Below are 20,232 nucleotides of genomic sequence, written 5' to 3'. Positions count from 1 at the left end.
TATTATTTAAAGCCAATGTAAATGAGTCATCAATGCCATCTACTTTATATATCATATTTCAATTTATTGTGCAAGAAATCAGGTCAGACAATCACTGACCACTAATAAATAAAACCATTAAAGTTCATAGTCAAAGAATCAGCGTAAAATTTCATATAACACTGCAGACACATTATTAGCTTATTTGGCATTAAAACATCAATAAAATTATTTAATTACATTAAAAACAATTAAAACACAAATAACACAAAAGAAATAAAATAACATCCACAAGAGTAAAAGACAGGCGTCTTAAGACGTCACTTTAAATATTCAAATGAGGTATGCAAATATATGCATAACCAAACGGCTAAAATGCAAAATCATAACACACACACACACACACACACACACTTGTGGTTGTGTAGCTCTACGTGTCCTGATGGAGTCTCCTCTCCACCGACCGCAGCAGGAGTTGTGAGTATTGCTCCAGTAATGCGAGCGTCTCCTTTCCCTCCTCCATCCTCACGGCTCCAGATGATCCGGACACGGAGTCCAGCTCCGATCGCACGTGCAGCAGCGCGTCTGACATCAGCTGACACATCTGCTGCTGCTCCGCACTGCGCTCGGCATCATGGGAGATCAGCTGAAAACACCACGAGACCAGTCAATCAGTCCGTCTGATACCAGCATGTATACATTTGTAGACATTATACAGACTAATTCATAGACTAATATTCAGAGACGCTATATAATTAATAACATATGACAGGAATAGTCTGTTGTTGTGCAGAAGTGACAGATTTAGTGTTGAAGTGAATTTGGTGTCACTCACCGTCCTGTAGAGTCGCGTCGCCGTCCTCACGCTGCTGCACAGATCAGCTGCTGCCCGTCTGCAGACCTCCAGACTGACCGACGCGTCTGTGATCATCATCATCATCATCATCATCATCAGATCAAACACCAATACATTAGACTCTCAATTACCAGACGCACTGAAGACCTGCTCACTAATGGATCCTCCGCAGTGAATGGGTGCCGTCAGAATGAGAGTCCAAACAGCTGATAAAAACATCACAATAATCCACAAGTAATCCACACCACTCCAGTCCATCAGTTCACATCTTGAGAAGACAAAAGATGAAACAAATCCATCATTAAGACATTTTTAACTAATTTGTACAAGTCCATAATCCATAATAACACTTCCTCCAGTGAAAAAGTGGTCTGGTCTGAATCAGGAGAGAAATCTGCACAGATCAAGCACTGTTTACAAGTTTTGCTCTAAACAAATATGTGGCTGGATTTTGATGTGAGAGACAACAGGAGATGGACTTTTTCACTGGAGGAAGTGTTATTATGGATTATGGAGACAATGTATTTAAGTTAAAAATGTCTTGAAGGATTTGTTTCAAAATGTATGGATTTGTCTTCTCAAGATGTGAACTGATGGACTGGAGTGGTGTGGATTACTTGTGAATTATTGTGATGTTTTTATCAGCTGTTTGGACTCTCATTCTGACGGCACCCATTGATATCCATTGGTGAGACAGTGATGAAATGACATTTCTACAAATCTGATGAACAAACAAACTCATCTACATCTAGGATGATCTGAGGGTGAGCACATTTTCATCTCTGAGTGAACTATTCCTGCACAATTTACTGTTGTGCGTTGAATTTTCTCTGGATTTCACCAGGATTCCATGTGATTGGGAATTTCACGAGGCAACATTGGGCAGTGGGTTGAGTTTGGTCATGTGAATTTGTTGTGCTGAGCAACAGAAAGCTGTTTGGTTAGAAAGTGTGGTCTGTGTGAGCTGTGCTCCTCATTCACCTACACTACTGACAAGAGACAATGGACCTTTTTTGGCACTAAATTCTGCTAATGCGATGCACATGAGACACGAAAACATGAATATATCAGACCCTTTGCACATTTCTTGGGTTCTCAGAAGCTGAAATCATCATAGTTTATATCATACGTCTATAGTGGTGAACTATAAACTATAAAACTACAACAAAATTGGTTTTGCATTCTTATTTCCTCCAGCAGCAAAAGAAAAATCCAGGATACTGATCCAAGATGACTTTCAAAGGAGGAAAAAACATCAAGCGCTTGGTTACATTGGCCAAAAAAAAAAAAAAAAAAAAAAAAAAACGGTGTCAAATGTGCCATTAACCCCTCAGCCACTAAACCTTCTAGATATAAGAATCAAATCAACCAACAGGAGAAACTCCTTCAGAAATAAGAAATAAGACATAAGGAATGACTGTGAGAATAAGAGACCGTGTGATCTCACCTGAAACGCCTGGGCGGCTGGAGGACAGCGAGAAGAAGGGAGAGAAACAGAGAGGAAGGAGGCCAGACAAGTGCGGAAGAGAAAGAAGCAGCGGCAAAGACGCCAGGATGACGGAGGAAGAGCGACGGCGCTGCAAACCTTGATCATCACGAGCATCAGACGCCACAGAGAAAGCCTTCACCGCCGCTCGAGGACGCTCCGCGTGGGACGCCGTCTGCTGCAGATCTGTGCTGGAGGACGAAGATGTGCTCGGGTCAGCGTGAAGGTTCTGAGATGAAGCCGATCTGCTCGGGCACTCGGCGAACGATCCGCTCAGGCGCTGGCACACACGAGGTCTGATGGCTTTGGAGGGCAGCGCTTTATGAGCGTTTGTGAGGAAGGAGGCGCTCTTCTCGCAGGACGGGCTGGAGGGAGCGGGGATCGACAGACTCTCGCAGGAGCCGCCGCCCAGATGCAGACCGTCACCGATGGACGCCGAGCGGCAGATTTTGGCCATGGAGCTGGCGGTGGGGCTCATGTAGGAGTGCGAGGAGCGGAGGACGCGGCTCTGGGTCGGACTGTCCCACGGCTGAGGGGAGGACGGCGCCGTGACGGACGGGTGACGAGCATCCATCTCCAGACTGAGCTTAGGCAGGAAGGGACGCCTCTCTCGCCGCAGATGGGATGGAGTCAGGGACCTTCCTGTTGGGAAAAATTATACAAATTAAAGCTCCAAGCAGCACTGAAAGGGCCCTCGCACCCGGGCTCACCACCACCCGGTGGGCAATATGCATTTCAAGTGGTAAATACAGAAGAAATATGTCAAAGTCATTTAGATGTGCCAAACTCGCTGCTACCAGGTGGTGGCGCTATGTCTACAATTGGCATGTAGATGTGTTCAGGCCAGCACTTTTATCAAACATATAAAGTTTGGTGCTGATTGAACATGGTATGTTTGAGTTAGTGCAAAGCATGATGTATCCTGTTGCCAACAGGTGGCGCTATTATTTTAACTAAATATTGGCCTTTTGGTGTCTTCAGGTCAGGACTCTTACCAAACATGTGAAGTTTAGTGCAGATCAGACATTGTATGTTTAAGTTAGTGTAAAACAAGGCATTTCTTTTTGCCAGCAGGTGGCGCTATGATTATATCAGAATATTTGTGTAAGATTCAGGCTTGGATTCTTATCAAACGTGTGAAGGGGCAGATCAGACATTGTATGGCTGAGTTACAACACCTTCTATTCCTACTGCAAAATATCAAACTTGTCAGGCCGCCACGGACACGCCCTTCAACGAACACTCAAGATCTTTGGAATTTAACATTGCAAAGACCTTTCGATTAGACTGACCGAATATAATTGATGTCATTAAATCTCTATGAGGAGTTTTTTAGAGTGTAAAACATGCAACTTCCGGTTGCCAGCAGGTGGCGCTATGACTATAACTGAATATGGGCATGTGTTCAGGACTGGACTCTTATGAAACATGAAGGAACTTCCTTTTTCATGGTAAAACATTGAAGTTTGTCAGGCCGCCAAGGACACGCCCTTCAACGAACACTCAAGATCTTCCAACACTGCAAAGGGCTTTAGATTAGACTGACCAAATTTGGTGTTGATCTGAATAAACTTCTTGGAGTTTCTTTAAATATAATGTCGGAAAAACATCACAAATCTTGCAGAGAAAATTCAAAATAACAGACTTCCTGCTTGGTTTCGGACTTCATACGTGGGGATTTTTTTGTAGGTATTGGTGTGTTACATGTGCGTACTGAATTTCGTACATGTATGTGAAACATTTTATAGGTGGCTTTCGAGCCATTTTGACACACCCACTTCTGAAAACCCATATCAAATGTACCTTTTCACCACTTCTGGCGCGTGCAAACTTTCATGAGTTTGCGAGCATGTTGAGGCCTTCAAAAATGTGATTCATTTTTGAGAAGATGAAGAACAATCTAAGCAATTCCAATAGAAAACACACATTAAAGCAGTGGTCACTAGCCTTTTAAGCCCAAGATCCCTGACCTCAGCCTCTATGAAAGACAGGATCGTAAGCCCAGATTGTACTTCCAATCTGAGGCCTTTATTTAGTGCTTCAATTAGTGATGCACAGATCAAACCTGGGTTAAGGTTAAATACTGTACTGATTTTAAAATCCTTCTCCGTACTTACAAGGCACTTCATAATCTTGTTCCTTCATACTTATCTGACCTTCTTCATATCTACACTAACACTTGTGCTCTAAGATCATCTTCTGCACTCACACCTTTTCTCTCGTCCTTTAGTCGCGTCATCTGCCACTGACCCATCTTTTTAGACGGGCTTTTGTGAGATTGCTTGTATGTTTGTATCAAGTCTGTAATAATGATTATTGTTGTTTAAATGATGATTGTTTGATTTTAAGGGGTCCTTGAGTGTGATGCACAGTGCCTAAAAAATTAATAAATAAAAAAAATGACAGTATGCACACGAGATCACGTGTTCTCCAGATACTCACGGTCGGTGCTCAGACTGTGTGCTGAAGCAGATTTCTGGAGTCCAGCTGCAGTTCCGCTGACGGGACAGGAGGCACGAATCAGGTACGGGTGGCTCCTCTGTGGGACGCGACGCTGCGCGTGAAGTTCGGGCTCTCCTGCGTCCTCCATCAGGGGCCCGACGCCACCGACCGTCGGCTTCACCGCGCTGGATCTGACGGACTGATGAGGAAACACAGAGTCCGTCCTGCATGTGGAGAAGATCATGTTACTGCATCAGTACATGCAGATCTTACTCACCATCATCATCATCATCATGAGAATACCTGCTAGAGCACTTCTGGCTGTGCAAACATGCAGAAACGCTTCCTTCTGCTCTCATTTGAGACCCTGAGAACAAATCAAAAACATTACATTCATACATTCAGCAGATGTTTTTATCCAAAGCGACTTACAAAAGAGGAACAAAAACTAGACAGAGTTTACCTGCATCACTGCCGTCCGTCAGCGTCTCAGAGCTTCTCTTCCAGACGTCTTCATGCGGAGCACCCTCAGAATCACAGATCGGCCGTGAGTTTCCGTCACAAGATTCATCGTCAGAGCTCAGCGGCTCCACATCTGACAGGAATCAATAACACTTCACAACAACAGCACAGGAACAATCATGTACCAATACTTAAACTAGATTTTAAAAAGTTGGGTTGAGAAAGCTAAAATAGGAAGTTTAAAAATTTTTAAAAGCTAGAAGTTTGAATGTTTTCAGTTTGAAGTAGTTTTAAATATTAAAAAGATAGATATATAACTAGACAGACAGACAGACAGCATGTTACTAACATAATTAACATGTAACAAACATGTTGCTTTAATGATTAGCAAGTTACTAGTATGTTGCTAGCAGGTTTCTAGCATGATTACCATCCCAGATAGAAGACGTACGTCTGCAAGATGTCTGTTGAAGATCACTTGATCTGGAACACATCTGCTGTGTACAAACATCTGGCAGACGTCTGTAAGATGTCAGTTTTACATACATTCTAAATCATAAACATCTTAAAGACGTCTAATAGATGTCTATTTGACATCTGATAGGAAACGTCCTACAGACGTATCGCAGATGAGCAAACACTCCAGAAAATACGTCTCGCAGATGTAAATGCAGACGTCAAATAGACATCTCCAAGATGTACCTGTGCTATCAGGGATGTTACTAGCATGTTGTTAACATGATTAGCAGGTTACTAACATGTTGTTAGCATGATTCTAACATGATTAGCATGTTACTAGCATTATTTTATCATGGTTAGCATGTTGCTAGCATGTTTAACATGTTAACAAGCTACTAGCATGTTTCTAGCATGATTAGCATGTTACTAACATGTTGCTAACATGTTTAGCATGTTACTAGCCTGTTGTTACAATGATTCTAGCATGATTAGCAAGTTACTAGCATATTGCTAACATGATTGTAGCACGATTAGCATGCTGCTAGCATGTTTCTTTGAAAGTTAGTTTGAATGAGTTTAAATGGATTGGAAATACAGTACATGGAAGGGAAGCTTGATTGAGTCTCAAGGGATTCTGGGAGTTCTGACAGTGGGAGTTTTAACAGTCTTGGCTCATTTGAACATTTAAGTCTATGGGATTTTTCCCAGATTTATTTGTTATTTTTAGGAAAACCGTAAGTCCGATCAGTTAGAAAAGACACAGCACGCTCGGTCAGATCAGTCTGCAGATCTGGGTTGAGTTTGGAGTTTGTAGAGTTAAAGCTCCAGGTTTTACCGTGGCGTCTGTGGTCTGGACTGGATCCTCCGCTGCCGTAACCCATCGAGGCTCCGCTGACGGGACTCTGGGATTCCTCTGCTCTCTCCTCGTGTTCGATGGTCTCAGACGGAGCCTGTATTTGGTAGGACGGTCCGGACAGGCTGTTGGTGCTGGGACACTGATCCGGGTACAGAACCACACCCTCGGGTTCGGGAGCGCCGGCGGGAACCAGCCAGGCCGAGTCACGAGGACGCCGGAGACTCCAATCCTGAACGACACGGAGAAACACATGAATGAAGCCTGCAGAACTTGTTCTTCGATAATTATTGTGTTGGAATAAATCTGTCATGAAAACAAGTTTTATTACAGAGTCACCATTTAATAATGATCTAATTAAAGATTTGATTAATTATCTTAAGTGCAGTTCAAATGCTTGAATGTGCTCAATGAGTTGTGACCTGCAGGCTGGAGGTGCTGCATCGATCCTCGTCCCGCAGCCGATCGGCGCAGCTTCTGTTCCGGACCGGAGCTTCAGAAAGAGAATCGAGCTGCCGCAGCTCCAGCATGGACTTCACCATGAGCTCCAGCGACCCCACACGACAGGACCAGCGCCTGCGCGGACGGGACGCCACCGCAGACGCGCTCGAGTCCGCAGACGGATCCTGCAGACACGTCAGACACATACTTCATTTCACATTCTTCTGAATTATGGTGATTATGAAGCCCACTTTGGTAAACGCTGCGTGAATTCCACGTTGGACTCTGAAGCATCTGGATGTCCAGTTTTGTGCTTAAACCAGGCTTCATTTCTCAAGTTCTAAATCATTCATGAAAACACATTTCACATCTTGCAGCTTTACTGCAAACTGCTCAAGACAGACTCCAGTGTGAGAAACAGACCTTCACTGGATTCCAGTGCGCTTCATCAGATGCACCTTTATAAGAGAAGATGACAGAATCAGACACGTTATTCCACACCACATTAACATCTGTAAGCGATGTTACACACACGTGTGTGAGTCAGTGTTATTTTATAACTGGGACAATATTATAGATTAAATATTTATAGTTATATTCTGTTTTCATTACTGTTGCAGCTTCAATAATTTTGTGATGTTTTTGTCATTTTTATTAGCTTTTTTTGTGTATATACAGTCTTAACGCCTATTTCAGATTTGGTTATTTTAGTTTAATTTTAGTTATTCAAGTTACACTAAATGAAAATGAGAAATAATGCCTTGGCAAATAGCTGAAATAAAATAAGCTTAAGTTGTGCATATTTTAGTTTTCTTAGGCAGTTTAATATAACTGAAAAAGGCCAAAATGTATATAGTTTATCATCAAAATTTTGAATTATGCTTTCATTTTCATAAGTTGTAATAATTTTGTTGTGTTTTTGTCCATTTTTATTACTTTTTTAATGTCTATATATTTTTTTTATTAACTTTAATTTCAGTTTTAGATATTTTACATCAAGTTAAACTAAATAGAAATGGGAAAAAATAAGCTTAAGCTTTATTTTTTTTTTTCAGTTAATGTTTATTTTATTTCAAGTAATATTTTTAATGGTTTAGTTTGAGTTTAATATAATAATCCTGGTTTGTAACTACTGAACCATATTTTGGGGCAAATTTGTATCCAGAAGTGAGATAAATCTTCCTAGACCTGCTTTTATGGGCATCCTCATTGGTAAAAATAGTATTTTTAACTGTAAGTTTTATGTTACTATTAGGTTATAGTATTTATAAGTAGCTGTATATAAAACAGTAGCGGTTTTCATTCAGAGTAAAGGTGTGCATGTTCTGACCTGTCTGCTCATCAACGCTGTCCTCTGTCCTCTGGCTAAAGTCCTGCTGTCCCTCTGTCTGTTCAGGTGTCTTCATGTCTTCATCATCTTCCTCTTCCTCTCGGTCGCTCTCAGATGAGCAAGTCATGATGGACGTGGATCTGTGTAGCGTGAATCCAGTCACAGAGGATTTTCTGAAAGCAAACTCACTTATGTCAAACGAATGAACACAGGCTTTAATCAGTCAGTGATGTGGATGTCAAACTCTGCTGTACCTGAATGGATTGTTCCTGCTGCTCGATGTGCTGTGACGGCGTCTGATTGCAGACAGTCTCTCTCTCATGTTGATGGTGAGTTCAGGAGCAAGACGCCACACAAAGATACAGCTAAAACACAACAGAAGCAGTCAGTGAGATTCACAGCATTACGGGAGCTGAACAGAAGAACAGCTGGAGTCAAACCTGTCAGCTGAAGACGAGAGCAGACGCCTGCAGTCACTGCTGAACCTCAGAGCCGTGATGATCTCTGCCAACAGCAACAACACAGTCACAATCACCGTCATCAGTTAATTACATCACCACAGTCAGAATCACCATCACAGTCACAATCACCATCACCACAATCATCAAAATCCTCAGTTACAATCACCACAAGTCACAATCACATCACCAGTCACAGATTGCACGCTTCCCCCCTAAAACACCAACCATATCCACTCTAGTCAATGCTTGTGTTTATAACAGTCACGTTGTGGAAATTTCCGACGCACCCCAGCAGCTGCTTTCTGCACGGCATCGTTAAAGTTAAGTGCCTTGTCTATTTTTGACGGATCACCACAATTATCAGTCACAATCACCATTATCACAATCACCCCACTATAACAGTCACAATAACCATAACAGTCACAATCATCAGAGTCCAAATCACCACAATCACAATCACCACTAGTCACAATCACATCACCGCAGTCACAATCACCACCATCACAGTTACAATCACAACACCAGTCACAATCAACATCACCATAACAGTCACAATCACATCACCATAAGTCAATCACCATCAGTCACAATCACATCACCAGTCACAATAACAATCATCACCAGTCAGTTACATCACCATAACAGTCACAATCACCATCATCAGTCACAATCAACATCACCATAACAGTCACAATCACATCACCATAAGTCAATCACCACTAGTCACAATCACATCACCGCAGTCACAATCACCACCATCACAGTTACAATCACAACACCAGTCACAATCAACATCACCATAACAGTCACAATCACATCACCATAACAGTCAATCACCAGTCACAATCACATCACCAGTCACAATAACAATCATCACCAGTCAGTTACATCACCATAACAGTCACAATCACCATCATCAGTCACAATCACCATCACCACAGTCACAATCATCAGAGTCCAAATCACCACAATCACAATCACCACTAGTCACAATCACATCACCGCAGTCACAATCACCACCATCACAGTTACAATCACCAGCACCACAGTCAATCACCGTCAGTCACAATCACAACACCAGTCACAATCACATCACCATAACAGTCAATCACCATCAGTCACAATCACATCACCAGTCACAATAACAATCATCACCAGTCAGTTACATCACCTTAACAGTCACAATCACATCACCATAACAGTCACAATCACAACACCAGTCACAATCACCATCAATGTCAATCAATCACAATCACATCACCAGTCACAATAACAATCATCACCAGTCAGTTACATCACCATAACAGTCACAATCACATCACCATAACAGTCACAATCACAACACCAGTCACAATCACCACAATCACCAGTCACATTTACCATCATAACAGTCACAATCACACCTTCATCAGTCACAATCACCATCATCACATTCACCACCATCATCACACACTGAAGATTGACTCAGTGAGTCGTGTGTTACCTGAGTGTCCGAACACGGAGGCCAGACTCTCTCCGGTCTGGAAGTCAATCAGACTGATGTTCTTATCAGAGCAGCTGGAGGCCACAAACAGACCCGACGGATCAATCTGAACCTACAGAGACCACAAACTACACTTCACTGACAGAACAACAGCTGAAAAAATTGAAATCAGTGCTGAAATAAAGAAAAAGAAAAGAAAAACGGCTGTGATGTTCCCTTTTACTAAATATGTTACTACCCAACTAAATATTACTAAATATTAACTGAAAAAACAAAGCGACATTTCTCATTTTCACTTAGCTTAACTTTATAGCTAAAGCTGAAATAAAAGAACACATTTTTGAAACTTGAAAGAAAATGAGAAATGTTGCCTTGGCAACTAGTAACTGAAGCTTTTAGTTATTATTAAAATTATTATTGTAGTTAATGTTCATTTTATTTCAAGTAGTGAACATGTTTATTTATAGTTTTAGTTACTGATATTAACCCTGATGCTACCAACGTTATAACAAAACTGCTGGTTGAAAATTTACTCCGCGAATTTACTCTTTCAAGGGGCTGTTCACATCAAAAATAATAATTCTGATGACAACTATAATCTCAGTTTTAATAGTAACTCTAAGAGAACATCACTGGAATCTCTTTCAGAATGATGTAATATTCCAGTTGATGAATGAAACACACTGACAGCCAATCTGAGACTGATGTGTGGACGCTAATATAGTTATAGTTATTGTTCTTGGTGTGAACGGCTTCTACAGGTGTTGGGCGTTTGTCTGAATCAGCGTGAGCACTAGTTGACCAGCACTAGTGAGTTGACCGGTGTATCAGTGATCTGACCTTCAGCAAACTGCCGTCTTCAGTCTGAGAGCCGCTGAAGGATCTCTTGTGTTTGCCGCTGCTGATGTTGATCACTCTGGAGAAGCACAGACACACAAAAACATCATCAGACCATCACATCACCTCAGATCATTCCATCATACTCTCAAATCAACATCCGTATCTCCTCACCGGATGCTGCGGTCCTGACAGCCCACGGCCGCGTATTTGCATGTGGGATCCACGTCCATGTCATTAGGAGTCGCTTTACGAACCACATGATGAGTGCGCTTGAATTCAGTTCCTCTGACCGTCTAAACAAACCAGTGTTAGTATCATTAACTAAAAACCCTCAAACAGATAGTTGAGCTGTTTAAATATTAGTAGATCTCATATGGAATCATATCTTACACAAACAAGAATATTAACTTGTGCTGCGTTACAGAAGATGTGTTTTATCTTGTGTGAAATTAAAAACAGAACAGACTCAGTTCATCATTCAGGAGTGTTTCAGGTTGGTAGATCTGAACAGACCGAACACATATTTATCAGAAAAACTCTGGATTTGATCACAGGTTGTGGTGTTGTTTCTCTGGACTCACCCTGTGCGCGGTGCGGACGTAAACGCTCTTATCCGCTCCACAGCTGATGATCCGCAGCTTCCCATCACCGGCTGCTGGATCCAAACATAAAGGACAGTCACAAGATCACACCCACCGCACGTTTGTGTAGTGTAACGTTATAATAATAATAAGGGATGACGAGCTCTCACCAGCGAAGCGGACGGACGTGATGGAGGACGAGTGCTCGTCCAGCGTCTGCAGCAGAGCGTAGTCTTCCTCAGCGTCCAACACGTGGATCAGTCGATCTCGACTCGCGGTGGCCAGCAGATTCACGCCTGTCAAACACACATTCACAGTCTCACACACACACACTAACCCTCACGTCTGCAGAGAAACACTCTGATCTGAACAAACACACACCTGAAGGAGGTTTGGAGTATTCCAGACACACGATCTCAGAGTCATGGACTTCAGCCTTCACCAGCTCCTTCATACACGTCAGATCATGAATCCTGAATGATGATCATCATCATCAGAAATCTCTCAAACACTAAAGCACTTAGTCATATCAACAGAATAAAAACATAAAAAAATGTTAATTAAATTTATTTAAATTAAAACAAAAGGTAATTAAAAAAAAAAAGATATAATCATAACTCAAATTATTAAAATAAAAAACAAATACAAAAGAAATCGATAAATTAAACAAAAGTAAAATATATAAAAACTATGAAAAAAATTATAAAACGTAAAAATAATAATAATAATAATAATAATAAAATAATGAAACGTGTGTGTATTGTAGATTTAAAACAAATAAGTAATAAATAAATATATTTATTTACAAATAAATAAATAAATAAATATGGGTCAAAGATGAAAAAGGGTTTAAGCATAAAAACAATAAGTGTAATACTGCTTTAAATTGTTGTTGTTTTTCCAAGTTTCCAAGTTTTCTTTTTAATTTAATTGCATTTTTGTTTTTCTGAGCAAAAAAATAAATATAATAACTTTTTCCCTAATTTACAGAAGACACCCACTAAAACATCATTCACTGTAACAATCTTGTCAGGCATATTTACAACACAAATCAATTTATGACATATTAAAAGATTAATTACTTTCATCTCAAATATTAATTAGTTGTAATTCTACAATTTTAAAATGTGCCACTATCCTAGGTTTTGCCTATTTGTGAGTAAGAATTTTTTACTCATTTAAAACACAATAAAATGTAATATGCTCCCTTATTCTTTCATATATTTTAATGTACAAGTCGGAATAACCATGTTTGAATTTTTACATAAATATTGTGTTTTGACATTTTACTCTCCAAAAACTTATCTGAAACCTTAAAAGTAGACACGTTACTTACATTTAAAGTGCTTTCTATGGACATAAACCTTTGTATGGACTTTTGTACATTTCTTTTGATGTGGACATCTTAATGTCTATGACCCACATATATAGGCACTAAAGACATTATTTTGACATTATCAAGACAGTTGGACTCACTCTCAATATTTGTACCTGAGTGTGCCGTTCCTATCTCCGGACGCCAGGTGTCTCCCGTCCGGACTGATGCAGATGGTTCTGATGCCGCTCCTGCTGTCGGCGCTCGATCCCTCCACTTTCTCTGAGCCACCGATGGCGGTTCCCTCCACGTCCAGCAGGGCGGCGGTGCTGTCGTCCATGTAGAAGATGTGATGAAGATCCTAAGAGAGTTTACAGTCACTTCATCACTCGTCATCGACCGACATCACGACACTCGGCGTTCAGAGGCCGGACTTACGTTGCTCAACACGTTACCGCAGCGAACGCCGTCTGAACTCCAGATACGCACGGTGCTGTCAGACGAACACGTGAGGAACGAATCAGAGGAGCCGAACGCCGTCTGTGAGCCGTCGCTGTCACTGGGAAACATCTGGAACGGAGTTTGGAGAGCAGAACACACAGATCATGTAGGAAATATTAATTTGATTGTTTTTGAAAGAAGTCTCTTCTGCTCACCAAAGCTGCATTTATTAGATCATAAATACAGTAAAAACTCTGAAATATTATTGTAATGTAAAATAGCGGTTTTCCATGTGAATATCTGTTAAACTGTAATTTATTTCTGTGATGTGCAGCTGAATTTTCAGCATCATTACTCCAGTCTTCAGTGTCACATGATCCTTCAGAAATCATTCTAATATGCTGATTTGCTGCTCAACAAACGTTTATGATTATCAATGTTGAAAACAGTTGTGCTGCACAATATTTTTGTGTAAATCATACATCTTATTTTTCAGGATTCACAGATGAATAGAAAGAAAAGAATCTATTTGAAATAGAAACATTTTGTAAAATTATGAAATGTCTATTGTTACTTTTGATTAATTTAATATAGACTTGATGAATGAACGCGTTTTTTAAGTTCAAGTAGTGTTTATGGCATGCACTAAAGGCTGTTGAAAAGTGTTGTCGTCACATTTAGGCTCTATAGAAACACCTATAATATAAATATTAAAGGGGTCATCGGATGCTAAGTTCACTTTTTCGTGTTGTTTGAACATTAATGTGTGTTGTCAATGTATGTACAAATCTACACTATAATGATAAAAATCCATGCAGTGGTTTTTAATTAATCTGTAAAAATAATATTCCCTTTTTCAAATCGAGCCGTTCTCAGATGCCTGTCGTTGTGGCGTCACATGACAGAGGCCACTCCCACAATAGTTGATTGACATGAGCGTTTTACCTCAGATCAGCTGTAACAGTCCGACCTCTCTACATTAATGCGTCTGTGTTCGCACGAATCATTCATGATTCAGCTTCACTTACAGCAGAAGTGAGTATAAGGGTTTTTTTTTTTTATGAATCTTTGCGATCGTCTTTCCTTATAACGTGCTCTAAAAAGTTTAGCGGCTAAACGCGGCTAAAGTAAACAGGCTCGTCACTCCACAGAGAGAAGAGAGGGGCGGGGCGAGCAGAGCTCATTTGCATTTAAAGAAACAACCCCTTAGAATGAGATGATTTTTGCAAAGCTTATTTTGACAAGGTAAAAAGGGTGTTGTTTTATACAACCATTGAGAATTTTAACCAAAGTATATTATAGATTTTCATTAAGACCCTAAAGAATCATATCAACTTGTGGAAAATGGGCATCCGATGACCCCTTTAATAATGGATGCATACGTGTATGTGAGCGGATGTTCACCTGTAGATCCCAAACGCAGGCTGAGTGATAAAGTGCCGAGTGAACTTTGCCCACTTTCCGCAGGTCTCGCGTGTCCCACACGTATAAACTGTGGTCATTATACACACAGGACAGCCAGCGGTTCACGGGGTCAAAGGTCACCGCCACTGAGTCTGGGTAACGGCCGTCCGGCGTTCTGGTGAACAGATGACTGAAGAACAGAGAAGAGACGAGTGAGACGCTGCTAATTACAGACTGTAATGCGCTAACAGAGCTCTAATGCTGCAGATCTGGCAGGAATAAACGTTACACAACCAGATCTGATCAAACACTAAACCCATAAACCCGTCCGGTGTGAGACAGATCCACTAAAGCACACAAGACACAAAGAACTGAATTCTGATTCATTTTCTTATTTACTTATATACATACACATACATTATATTATATTATAATGTTTTTTAAAGAGTCTCTTATGCTCATCAAGGCTGCATTTATTTGATTAAAAATACAGAAAAAAAAAACAGTAATATTGTAAAATGTTATTACAATATAAAATAATAGTTTTTATTTTAATCTAATTTATTCCTGTGATGCAAAGCTGAGTTTTCAGCATCATTACTCCAGTCTTCAGTGTCCCATGATCCTTCAGAAATCATTCTGATATACTGATTTATTATTAGAACTATCAATGTTGGAAACAGTTGTGCTGACAAATATTGTTTTGGAACCTTTTTTTCAGGATTCTTTGATGAATAACAAATTAAAAAGAACAGCATTTATTCAAAATATAAATCGTTTCTAACAATGTAAATCTCTGCTACCACTTTTTATTAAAAAAAGAAAGAATAAAAATGTACTGACCCCAAACTTTTAAACAGTAGGGTATATTGGTGGAAACTTTCTATTTTAAATAAATGCTGTTCTTTTTAAGCAGCACAACTGTTTTCAACACTGATAATTCTAATAATAAATCAGTATATTAGTGATTTCTGAAGGATCATGTGACACTTAAGACTGGAGTAATGATGCTGAAAATTCAACTTTAAATATAGACATAAATTAAATTTTAATGTATATTAATATAGAAAATCATTGTTTTACATCGTAACAATATTTCACATTATTACATTTTTTTTCTGTATTTTTGATCAAATGAACACAGCCCTGATGAGCATAAGAAACATCTTTAAAAATCATTAAAAATCTTACTGATCCTGAACTTTTGAGTGCCACACACACACACACACACACACACACACACACACACAACAATTTTATTTTAAATCTGCAACCACTAAAAACATGAAATAAATTAATTCCAGTAATTCCGATTAAAACTCTTAATGGTCCAAAAACAAGCTTCGTTCTGGTTATTGGAGTGTTTTTGGGGTGAACTCTGGATGTGTCTGTAGGGTCTGTGTGGAATGTATTCTTATTCTCTCACCTGGCTTGTGTGACGGTGGAAACGTCGATGCCCAGATGATGTGGACGGGGCAGAGTGCAGATGAAGCGCAGGTCTGACGATCTGAACACGCGTACTGTCCCGTTCGCACACGCGCAGAAGATCAGATCCTCCGTCACCGCCAGAGAGCGCGCCGAACTCGTCTACGGTCACAAACGCGCATGAGGAACACGTGCGTCACAGATAGCGGCGATCAGTGATGTCATGTGTGCGACTGACCTGCAGACGAACCCAGCGGTCCAGAATCCTCCGGCCGTTGAACTCACACAGCAGACCCGACGACGTGATGCAGAAGGTGCTGTCGGACTTCAGTCCTCGTCCACACGCCACGTCACAGAAGAAGTTATTCTGCAGCTCCCCGAGGAGCCCCGAGCGGCCCATCAGCGGCACGGGACACGCGTGCTGCACGGCATCGTGGGAATGTTCAATCAATCACTCCAGCACTGAATTAAAGCATCTCTATCTGAACTTTTTAACTACTACACTTATAAAAATGTAGCTTCCATAAGGCTGCTTTCTGTAGTGATGCTACAGAAGAACCATCTTCAGCGATCAGCTCTTAAAAGTGTGAAGAACATTTTAATCAACTAAAAAAACTTTTTTCCCCACTATAAAGAAGCTCCAGAGGTGGACGATCAGAATGACCAATAAACACAAAACAAAAGCTCACAGTCACTGATCAGAGGTTCGGAGAACAACAAGAAGTGGTTTTACCTGATTGGCGTGGGACGGTTCCAGATACCAGAAGCGGACGTGTCTGTTTCCCGCCGTGACGAAATGAGCGCCGTCCTCTGAGAAAGACACGGCCGTCACCTTACTGGACACCTTATTGGCCGCTATCAGAGCGTTCTTCTGCAGGAATGACAGGAGTGAACACGTGTGACGACGCAGTGACGTGCTGCAGGGCATGATGGGTAATTACGGTACCTTCCAGGCCCACAGGTTGACGCTCATGTCGTGCTGCGATCCCACGCTCACGATGTATTTGCCGTTGGGGGAAAACGCCACGCAGGACACGCCGTACTTGTGCTCCTGCAGCTCAGAGACCAGCGAGCCATCGCTCACGTCCCACACGCGCACCGCCGCCAGATGACCGCTCTGAACAACACACACCCACCGTTAACCAGCCACACAACCACTGACCACAACTACACACCTGTGCGACTGACTGCTGACCTCTCCAGTGACGAGATACCGGCCGTCTGACGAGAACGACAACGTGCTGATGGCCTTCCTGAGGAACCAGAGAAGATTCACAACACACACGTTAAAATAATTCACCTAAACATGAACATGTGCTCACCCTCAGATCATCTAAAATTAGCATGAGATTGTTTGTTCATCAGATTTGTAGAAATGTGTCATTCCATCACGGTCTCACCAATGGATGTGAATGGGTGCCGTCAGAATGAGAGTCCAAACAGCTGATAAAAACATCACAATAATCCACAAGTAATCCACACCACTCCAGTCCATCAGTTCACATCTTGACAAGACAAAAGCTGAAACAAATCCATCATTAAGACGTTTTTAACTCAAATACATTGAGTCCATAATCCATAATTACACTTCCTCTAGTGTAAAAGTCCATCTCCTGTTGTCTCTCACATCAAAATCCAGCCACATATTTGTTTAGAGCTGTTTTGGTTTGTAAACGCTGCTTGATCTGTGCAGATTTCTCTCCTGATTCAGACCAGACCACTTTTTCACTGGAGGAAGTGTTATTATGGATTACGGACTCATATTTTAGTTAAAAACGTCTTGATGATTGATTTGTTTCTTAGTCATTTTTGGTGCTGAATTAAAACAAATCAGATTCATATGGTGAGTTTATAGTTCTGTGATTTATAATGATCATCTGTCAGACTGTGAGCTCCTCACTGCCCTCTGCTGGATCAGATGATTCAGATGAATGTTCTCATCTGGCCCACAATATATTGACCTGTCATTAAGATGACATTGAGAAAGCACTTCTCTTGACAAACAGATTTCTCCAAAAATGATCAAAACTCAAATAGGGACTAGAATCTGGTGTTCAGCAGAGCTTCGTCTTAATGATGAATTTGTGGTGTGGATTACTTGTGGATTATTGCAATGTTTTTATCAACTGTCTGGACTCTCATTCTGACGGCACCCATTCACTGCAAAGGATCCATTGGTGAGACAGTGATGCAATGACACATTGTTCATCTCCCAGTTTTGGCTGGACTATTCTTTTAATATCTGGACGACACTCTACACAATCACTACAGTATTTGCTGATGTTTAGTGAATGTCGTGTGATATTGTAGCTCTTCACCTGGACGAGTTGATGAGATGCTGTTGGGTGTTCGTGGCCGGGTTCAGTAACACAACGACACACCTGAATGAAACAGAAACAAGCACTGCATGAGTCCAATAATAGGCCTAAATCTTCAACTAATCTTTGTAGTTTCATTAAAAGCTGGTTAATCTCTGTAATACTCTTGGGAAATGAGCCATGAGGACTGAGATCTGCTCCACTCACACTTAACAACAAACCTACTGTAGAAAACACTGGCAACATATTCTCATTTAGAAGATGCCATATTCAATTTGACGCATTTATTAATTTAACATTTTATGCCTTTCCAAAAAAAAAGTGATTGTTGAGAAGTAGTCATGACTTAAAGGCACTTACTAGGCACATCATCCTCAACATCTCGACTTCACTCATGTCAGATTAAACAAGATGAAGGTCAATATGCATCCATTAACATCATATATGATCTGTTAGCATGTTATGAACTTACCCGGCCGGATAGGCCACAGTTCCTGAACACGGATCACATGTTAAACCGCTGTTTCCTGCAGTTGTGATACCCAAAACTTTCTCTAGAGTCACCTGAGACGACAGGAAGAACATCGACTATCATTTAATCCACAAACACAGTGATTAAAATCCATATCAGTGTGTTACAACAAAACATTTATGGGTCAATCTGAATCAAAACAAAAATGGAATAAAAAAATGGAATAAATAATATTATATATATATGTGTGTGTGTGTGTAAATGACAATAAAAAGCAATTTTCATTTGGCAAACAGTATTTACAAAGGGTTACGACGAATCTGAAGAGAGCAAGTTAATTTATTTTACTGATGATTAATGACATTATCATTTTGTTTCTCAGAACTAAAGACCTTCCACACTGATTCAGGAGCTCAAAGTCAACAGAGGAGCATCATGGGAATGTGCTGATGTGTTTGAGGTGTTTGTTCTGTCGATATCATTGACTCTCCTGATTTTAACACAGTGATGTAGAGTCAGTGACAACATCATCTGTGCGCAAATGAAGAGCGGATCAACACAACCCGGATATCTTCAGTCTAGAAGAACTTCACACAAGATCAAAATACAAACTAATCAGCGAAATAAACTAAACACACAATCAGAATCAGATCAAAGGACGCGAAATCCTCAGAACAAGCAGCGCTTCTTCATGTTTCACTCGATGTTTGTTACAGTGAAGAAACATATTTGTTACAAATGTCTGGCTGTCTTGATACATTGTGGCGCTATAATAATAATAATACAGAGAGTTTCTTCACCTTGTTGGACAAACTGTCTTTGATGCGGCCGCTGCGGGTCTTTCTGAGTTTGATGGACGGCGAGCGCAGGAGATTCTTAATGCGACTCTTGATGGTAAAAGCCTCCATGTCGCTCAGAGTCCCGCATCCACACACGAGCACTGAACTCCAGCGAAACACCACAGTGTAGTGACGCGAGTCGCGCTCAGCGGCGTTTGAATTTCCACAGAACTCAGCGGCGCTAATCAGCGCGTCCGGCGACCTGATTGGCCTCTGTGACGCATGACGTGTTGCTGTGATTACATATTCATGAGTATGATAAAGAGGATAGTTTCGCTAGCCAATACCTGACTTCTGATGGATTCAGGCAGAGGAACACGAAAGAATGCAAATGTGTATTGAAGA

At 40.9% G+C, this 20,232-nt stretch overlaps 1 protein-coding gene across 2 annotated transcripts; it reads right to left on the bottom strand.

Annotated features, from left to right (window-relative positions):
• Positions 1 to 52: 52 nt before the first annotated feature.
• LOC127183354 (mitogen-activated protein kinase-binding protein 1-like) lies at positions 53 to 20,025 on the bottom strand. Of its 2 annotated transcripts, none has more exons than XM_051139342.1 (29): positions 19,849 to 20,025; positions 19,049 to 19,140; positions 18,577 to 18,639; positions 17,454 to 17,511; positions 17,205 to 17,375; positions 16,992 to 17,129; positions 16,497 to 16,679; positions 16,260 to 16,420; positions 14,834 to 15,023; positions 13,427 to 13,558; positions 13,165 to 13,349; positions 12,055 to 12,146; positions 11,844 to 11,969; positions 11,674 to 11,747; positions 11,264 to 11,385; positions 11,093 to 11,168; positions 10,253 to 10,364; positions 8,749 to 8,812; positions 8,563 to 8,673; positions 8,309 to 8,481; positions 7,402 to 7,436; positions 6,960 to 7,163; positions 6,520 to 6,769; positions 5,227 to 5,358; positions 5,067 to 5,130; positions 4,764 to 4,987; positions 2,421 to 2,963; positions 815 to 900; positions 53 to 625 (listed from the first exon to the last, which is right to left on the bottom strand). In XM_051139342.1, exons 1-29 carry the CDS (start codon positions 19,954 to 19,956, stop codon positions 410 to 412), a joined length of 4,185 nt encoding a protein of 1,394 aa, XP_050995299.1. In that variant the 5' UTR covers positions 19,957 to 20,025; the 3' UTR covers positions 53 to 409. The 2 variants fall into 2 exon arrangements, with proteins under 2 accessions (XP_050995299.1, XP_050995300.1); XM_051139343.1 differs by having other exon boundaries at positions 11,674 to 11,744.
• Positions 20,026 to 20,232: the final 207 nt, after the last annotated feature.

This window comes from Labeo rohita, chromosome 20 (genome assembly GCF_022985175.1).
Source record: "Labeo rohita strain BAU-BD-2019 chromosome 20, IGBB_LRoh.1.0, whole genome shotgun sequence".
NCBI lineage: Eukaryota > Metazoa > Chordata > Actinopteri > Cypriniformes > Cyprinidae > Labeo > Labeo rohita.
This window is presented reverse-complemented; position numbering and strand designations above follow the sequence as displayed.

Bases quoted from the DNA above. Each gene is read 5' to 3' on its own strand.
- LOC127183354 (XM_051139342.1), bottom strand. From the start codon at position 19,956: ATGGAGGCTTTTACCATCAAGAGTCGCATTAAGAATCTCCTGCGCTCG. The intron at 17,512-18,576 runs GTGAAGAGCTAC...CTGGTTCCTCAG, and splicing joins CATCTCATCAACTCGTCCAG to GAAGGCCATCAGCACGTTGT. The intron at 17,376-17,453 runs GTCAGCAGTCAG...TGTGTTGTTCAG, and splicing joins GGTATCTCGTCACTGGAGAG to AGCGGTCATCTGGCGGCGGT.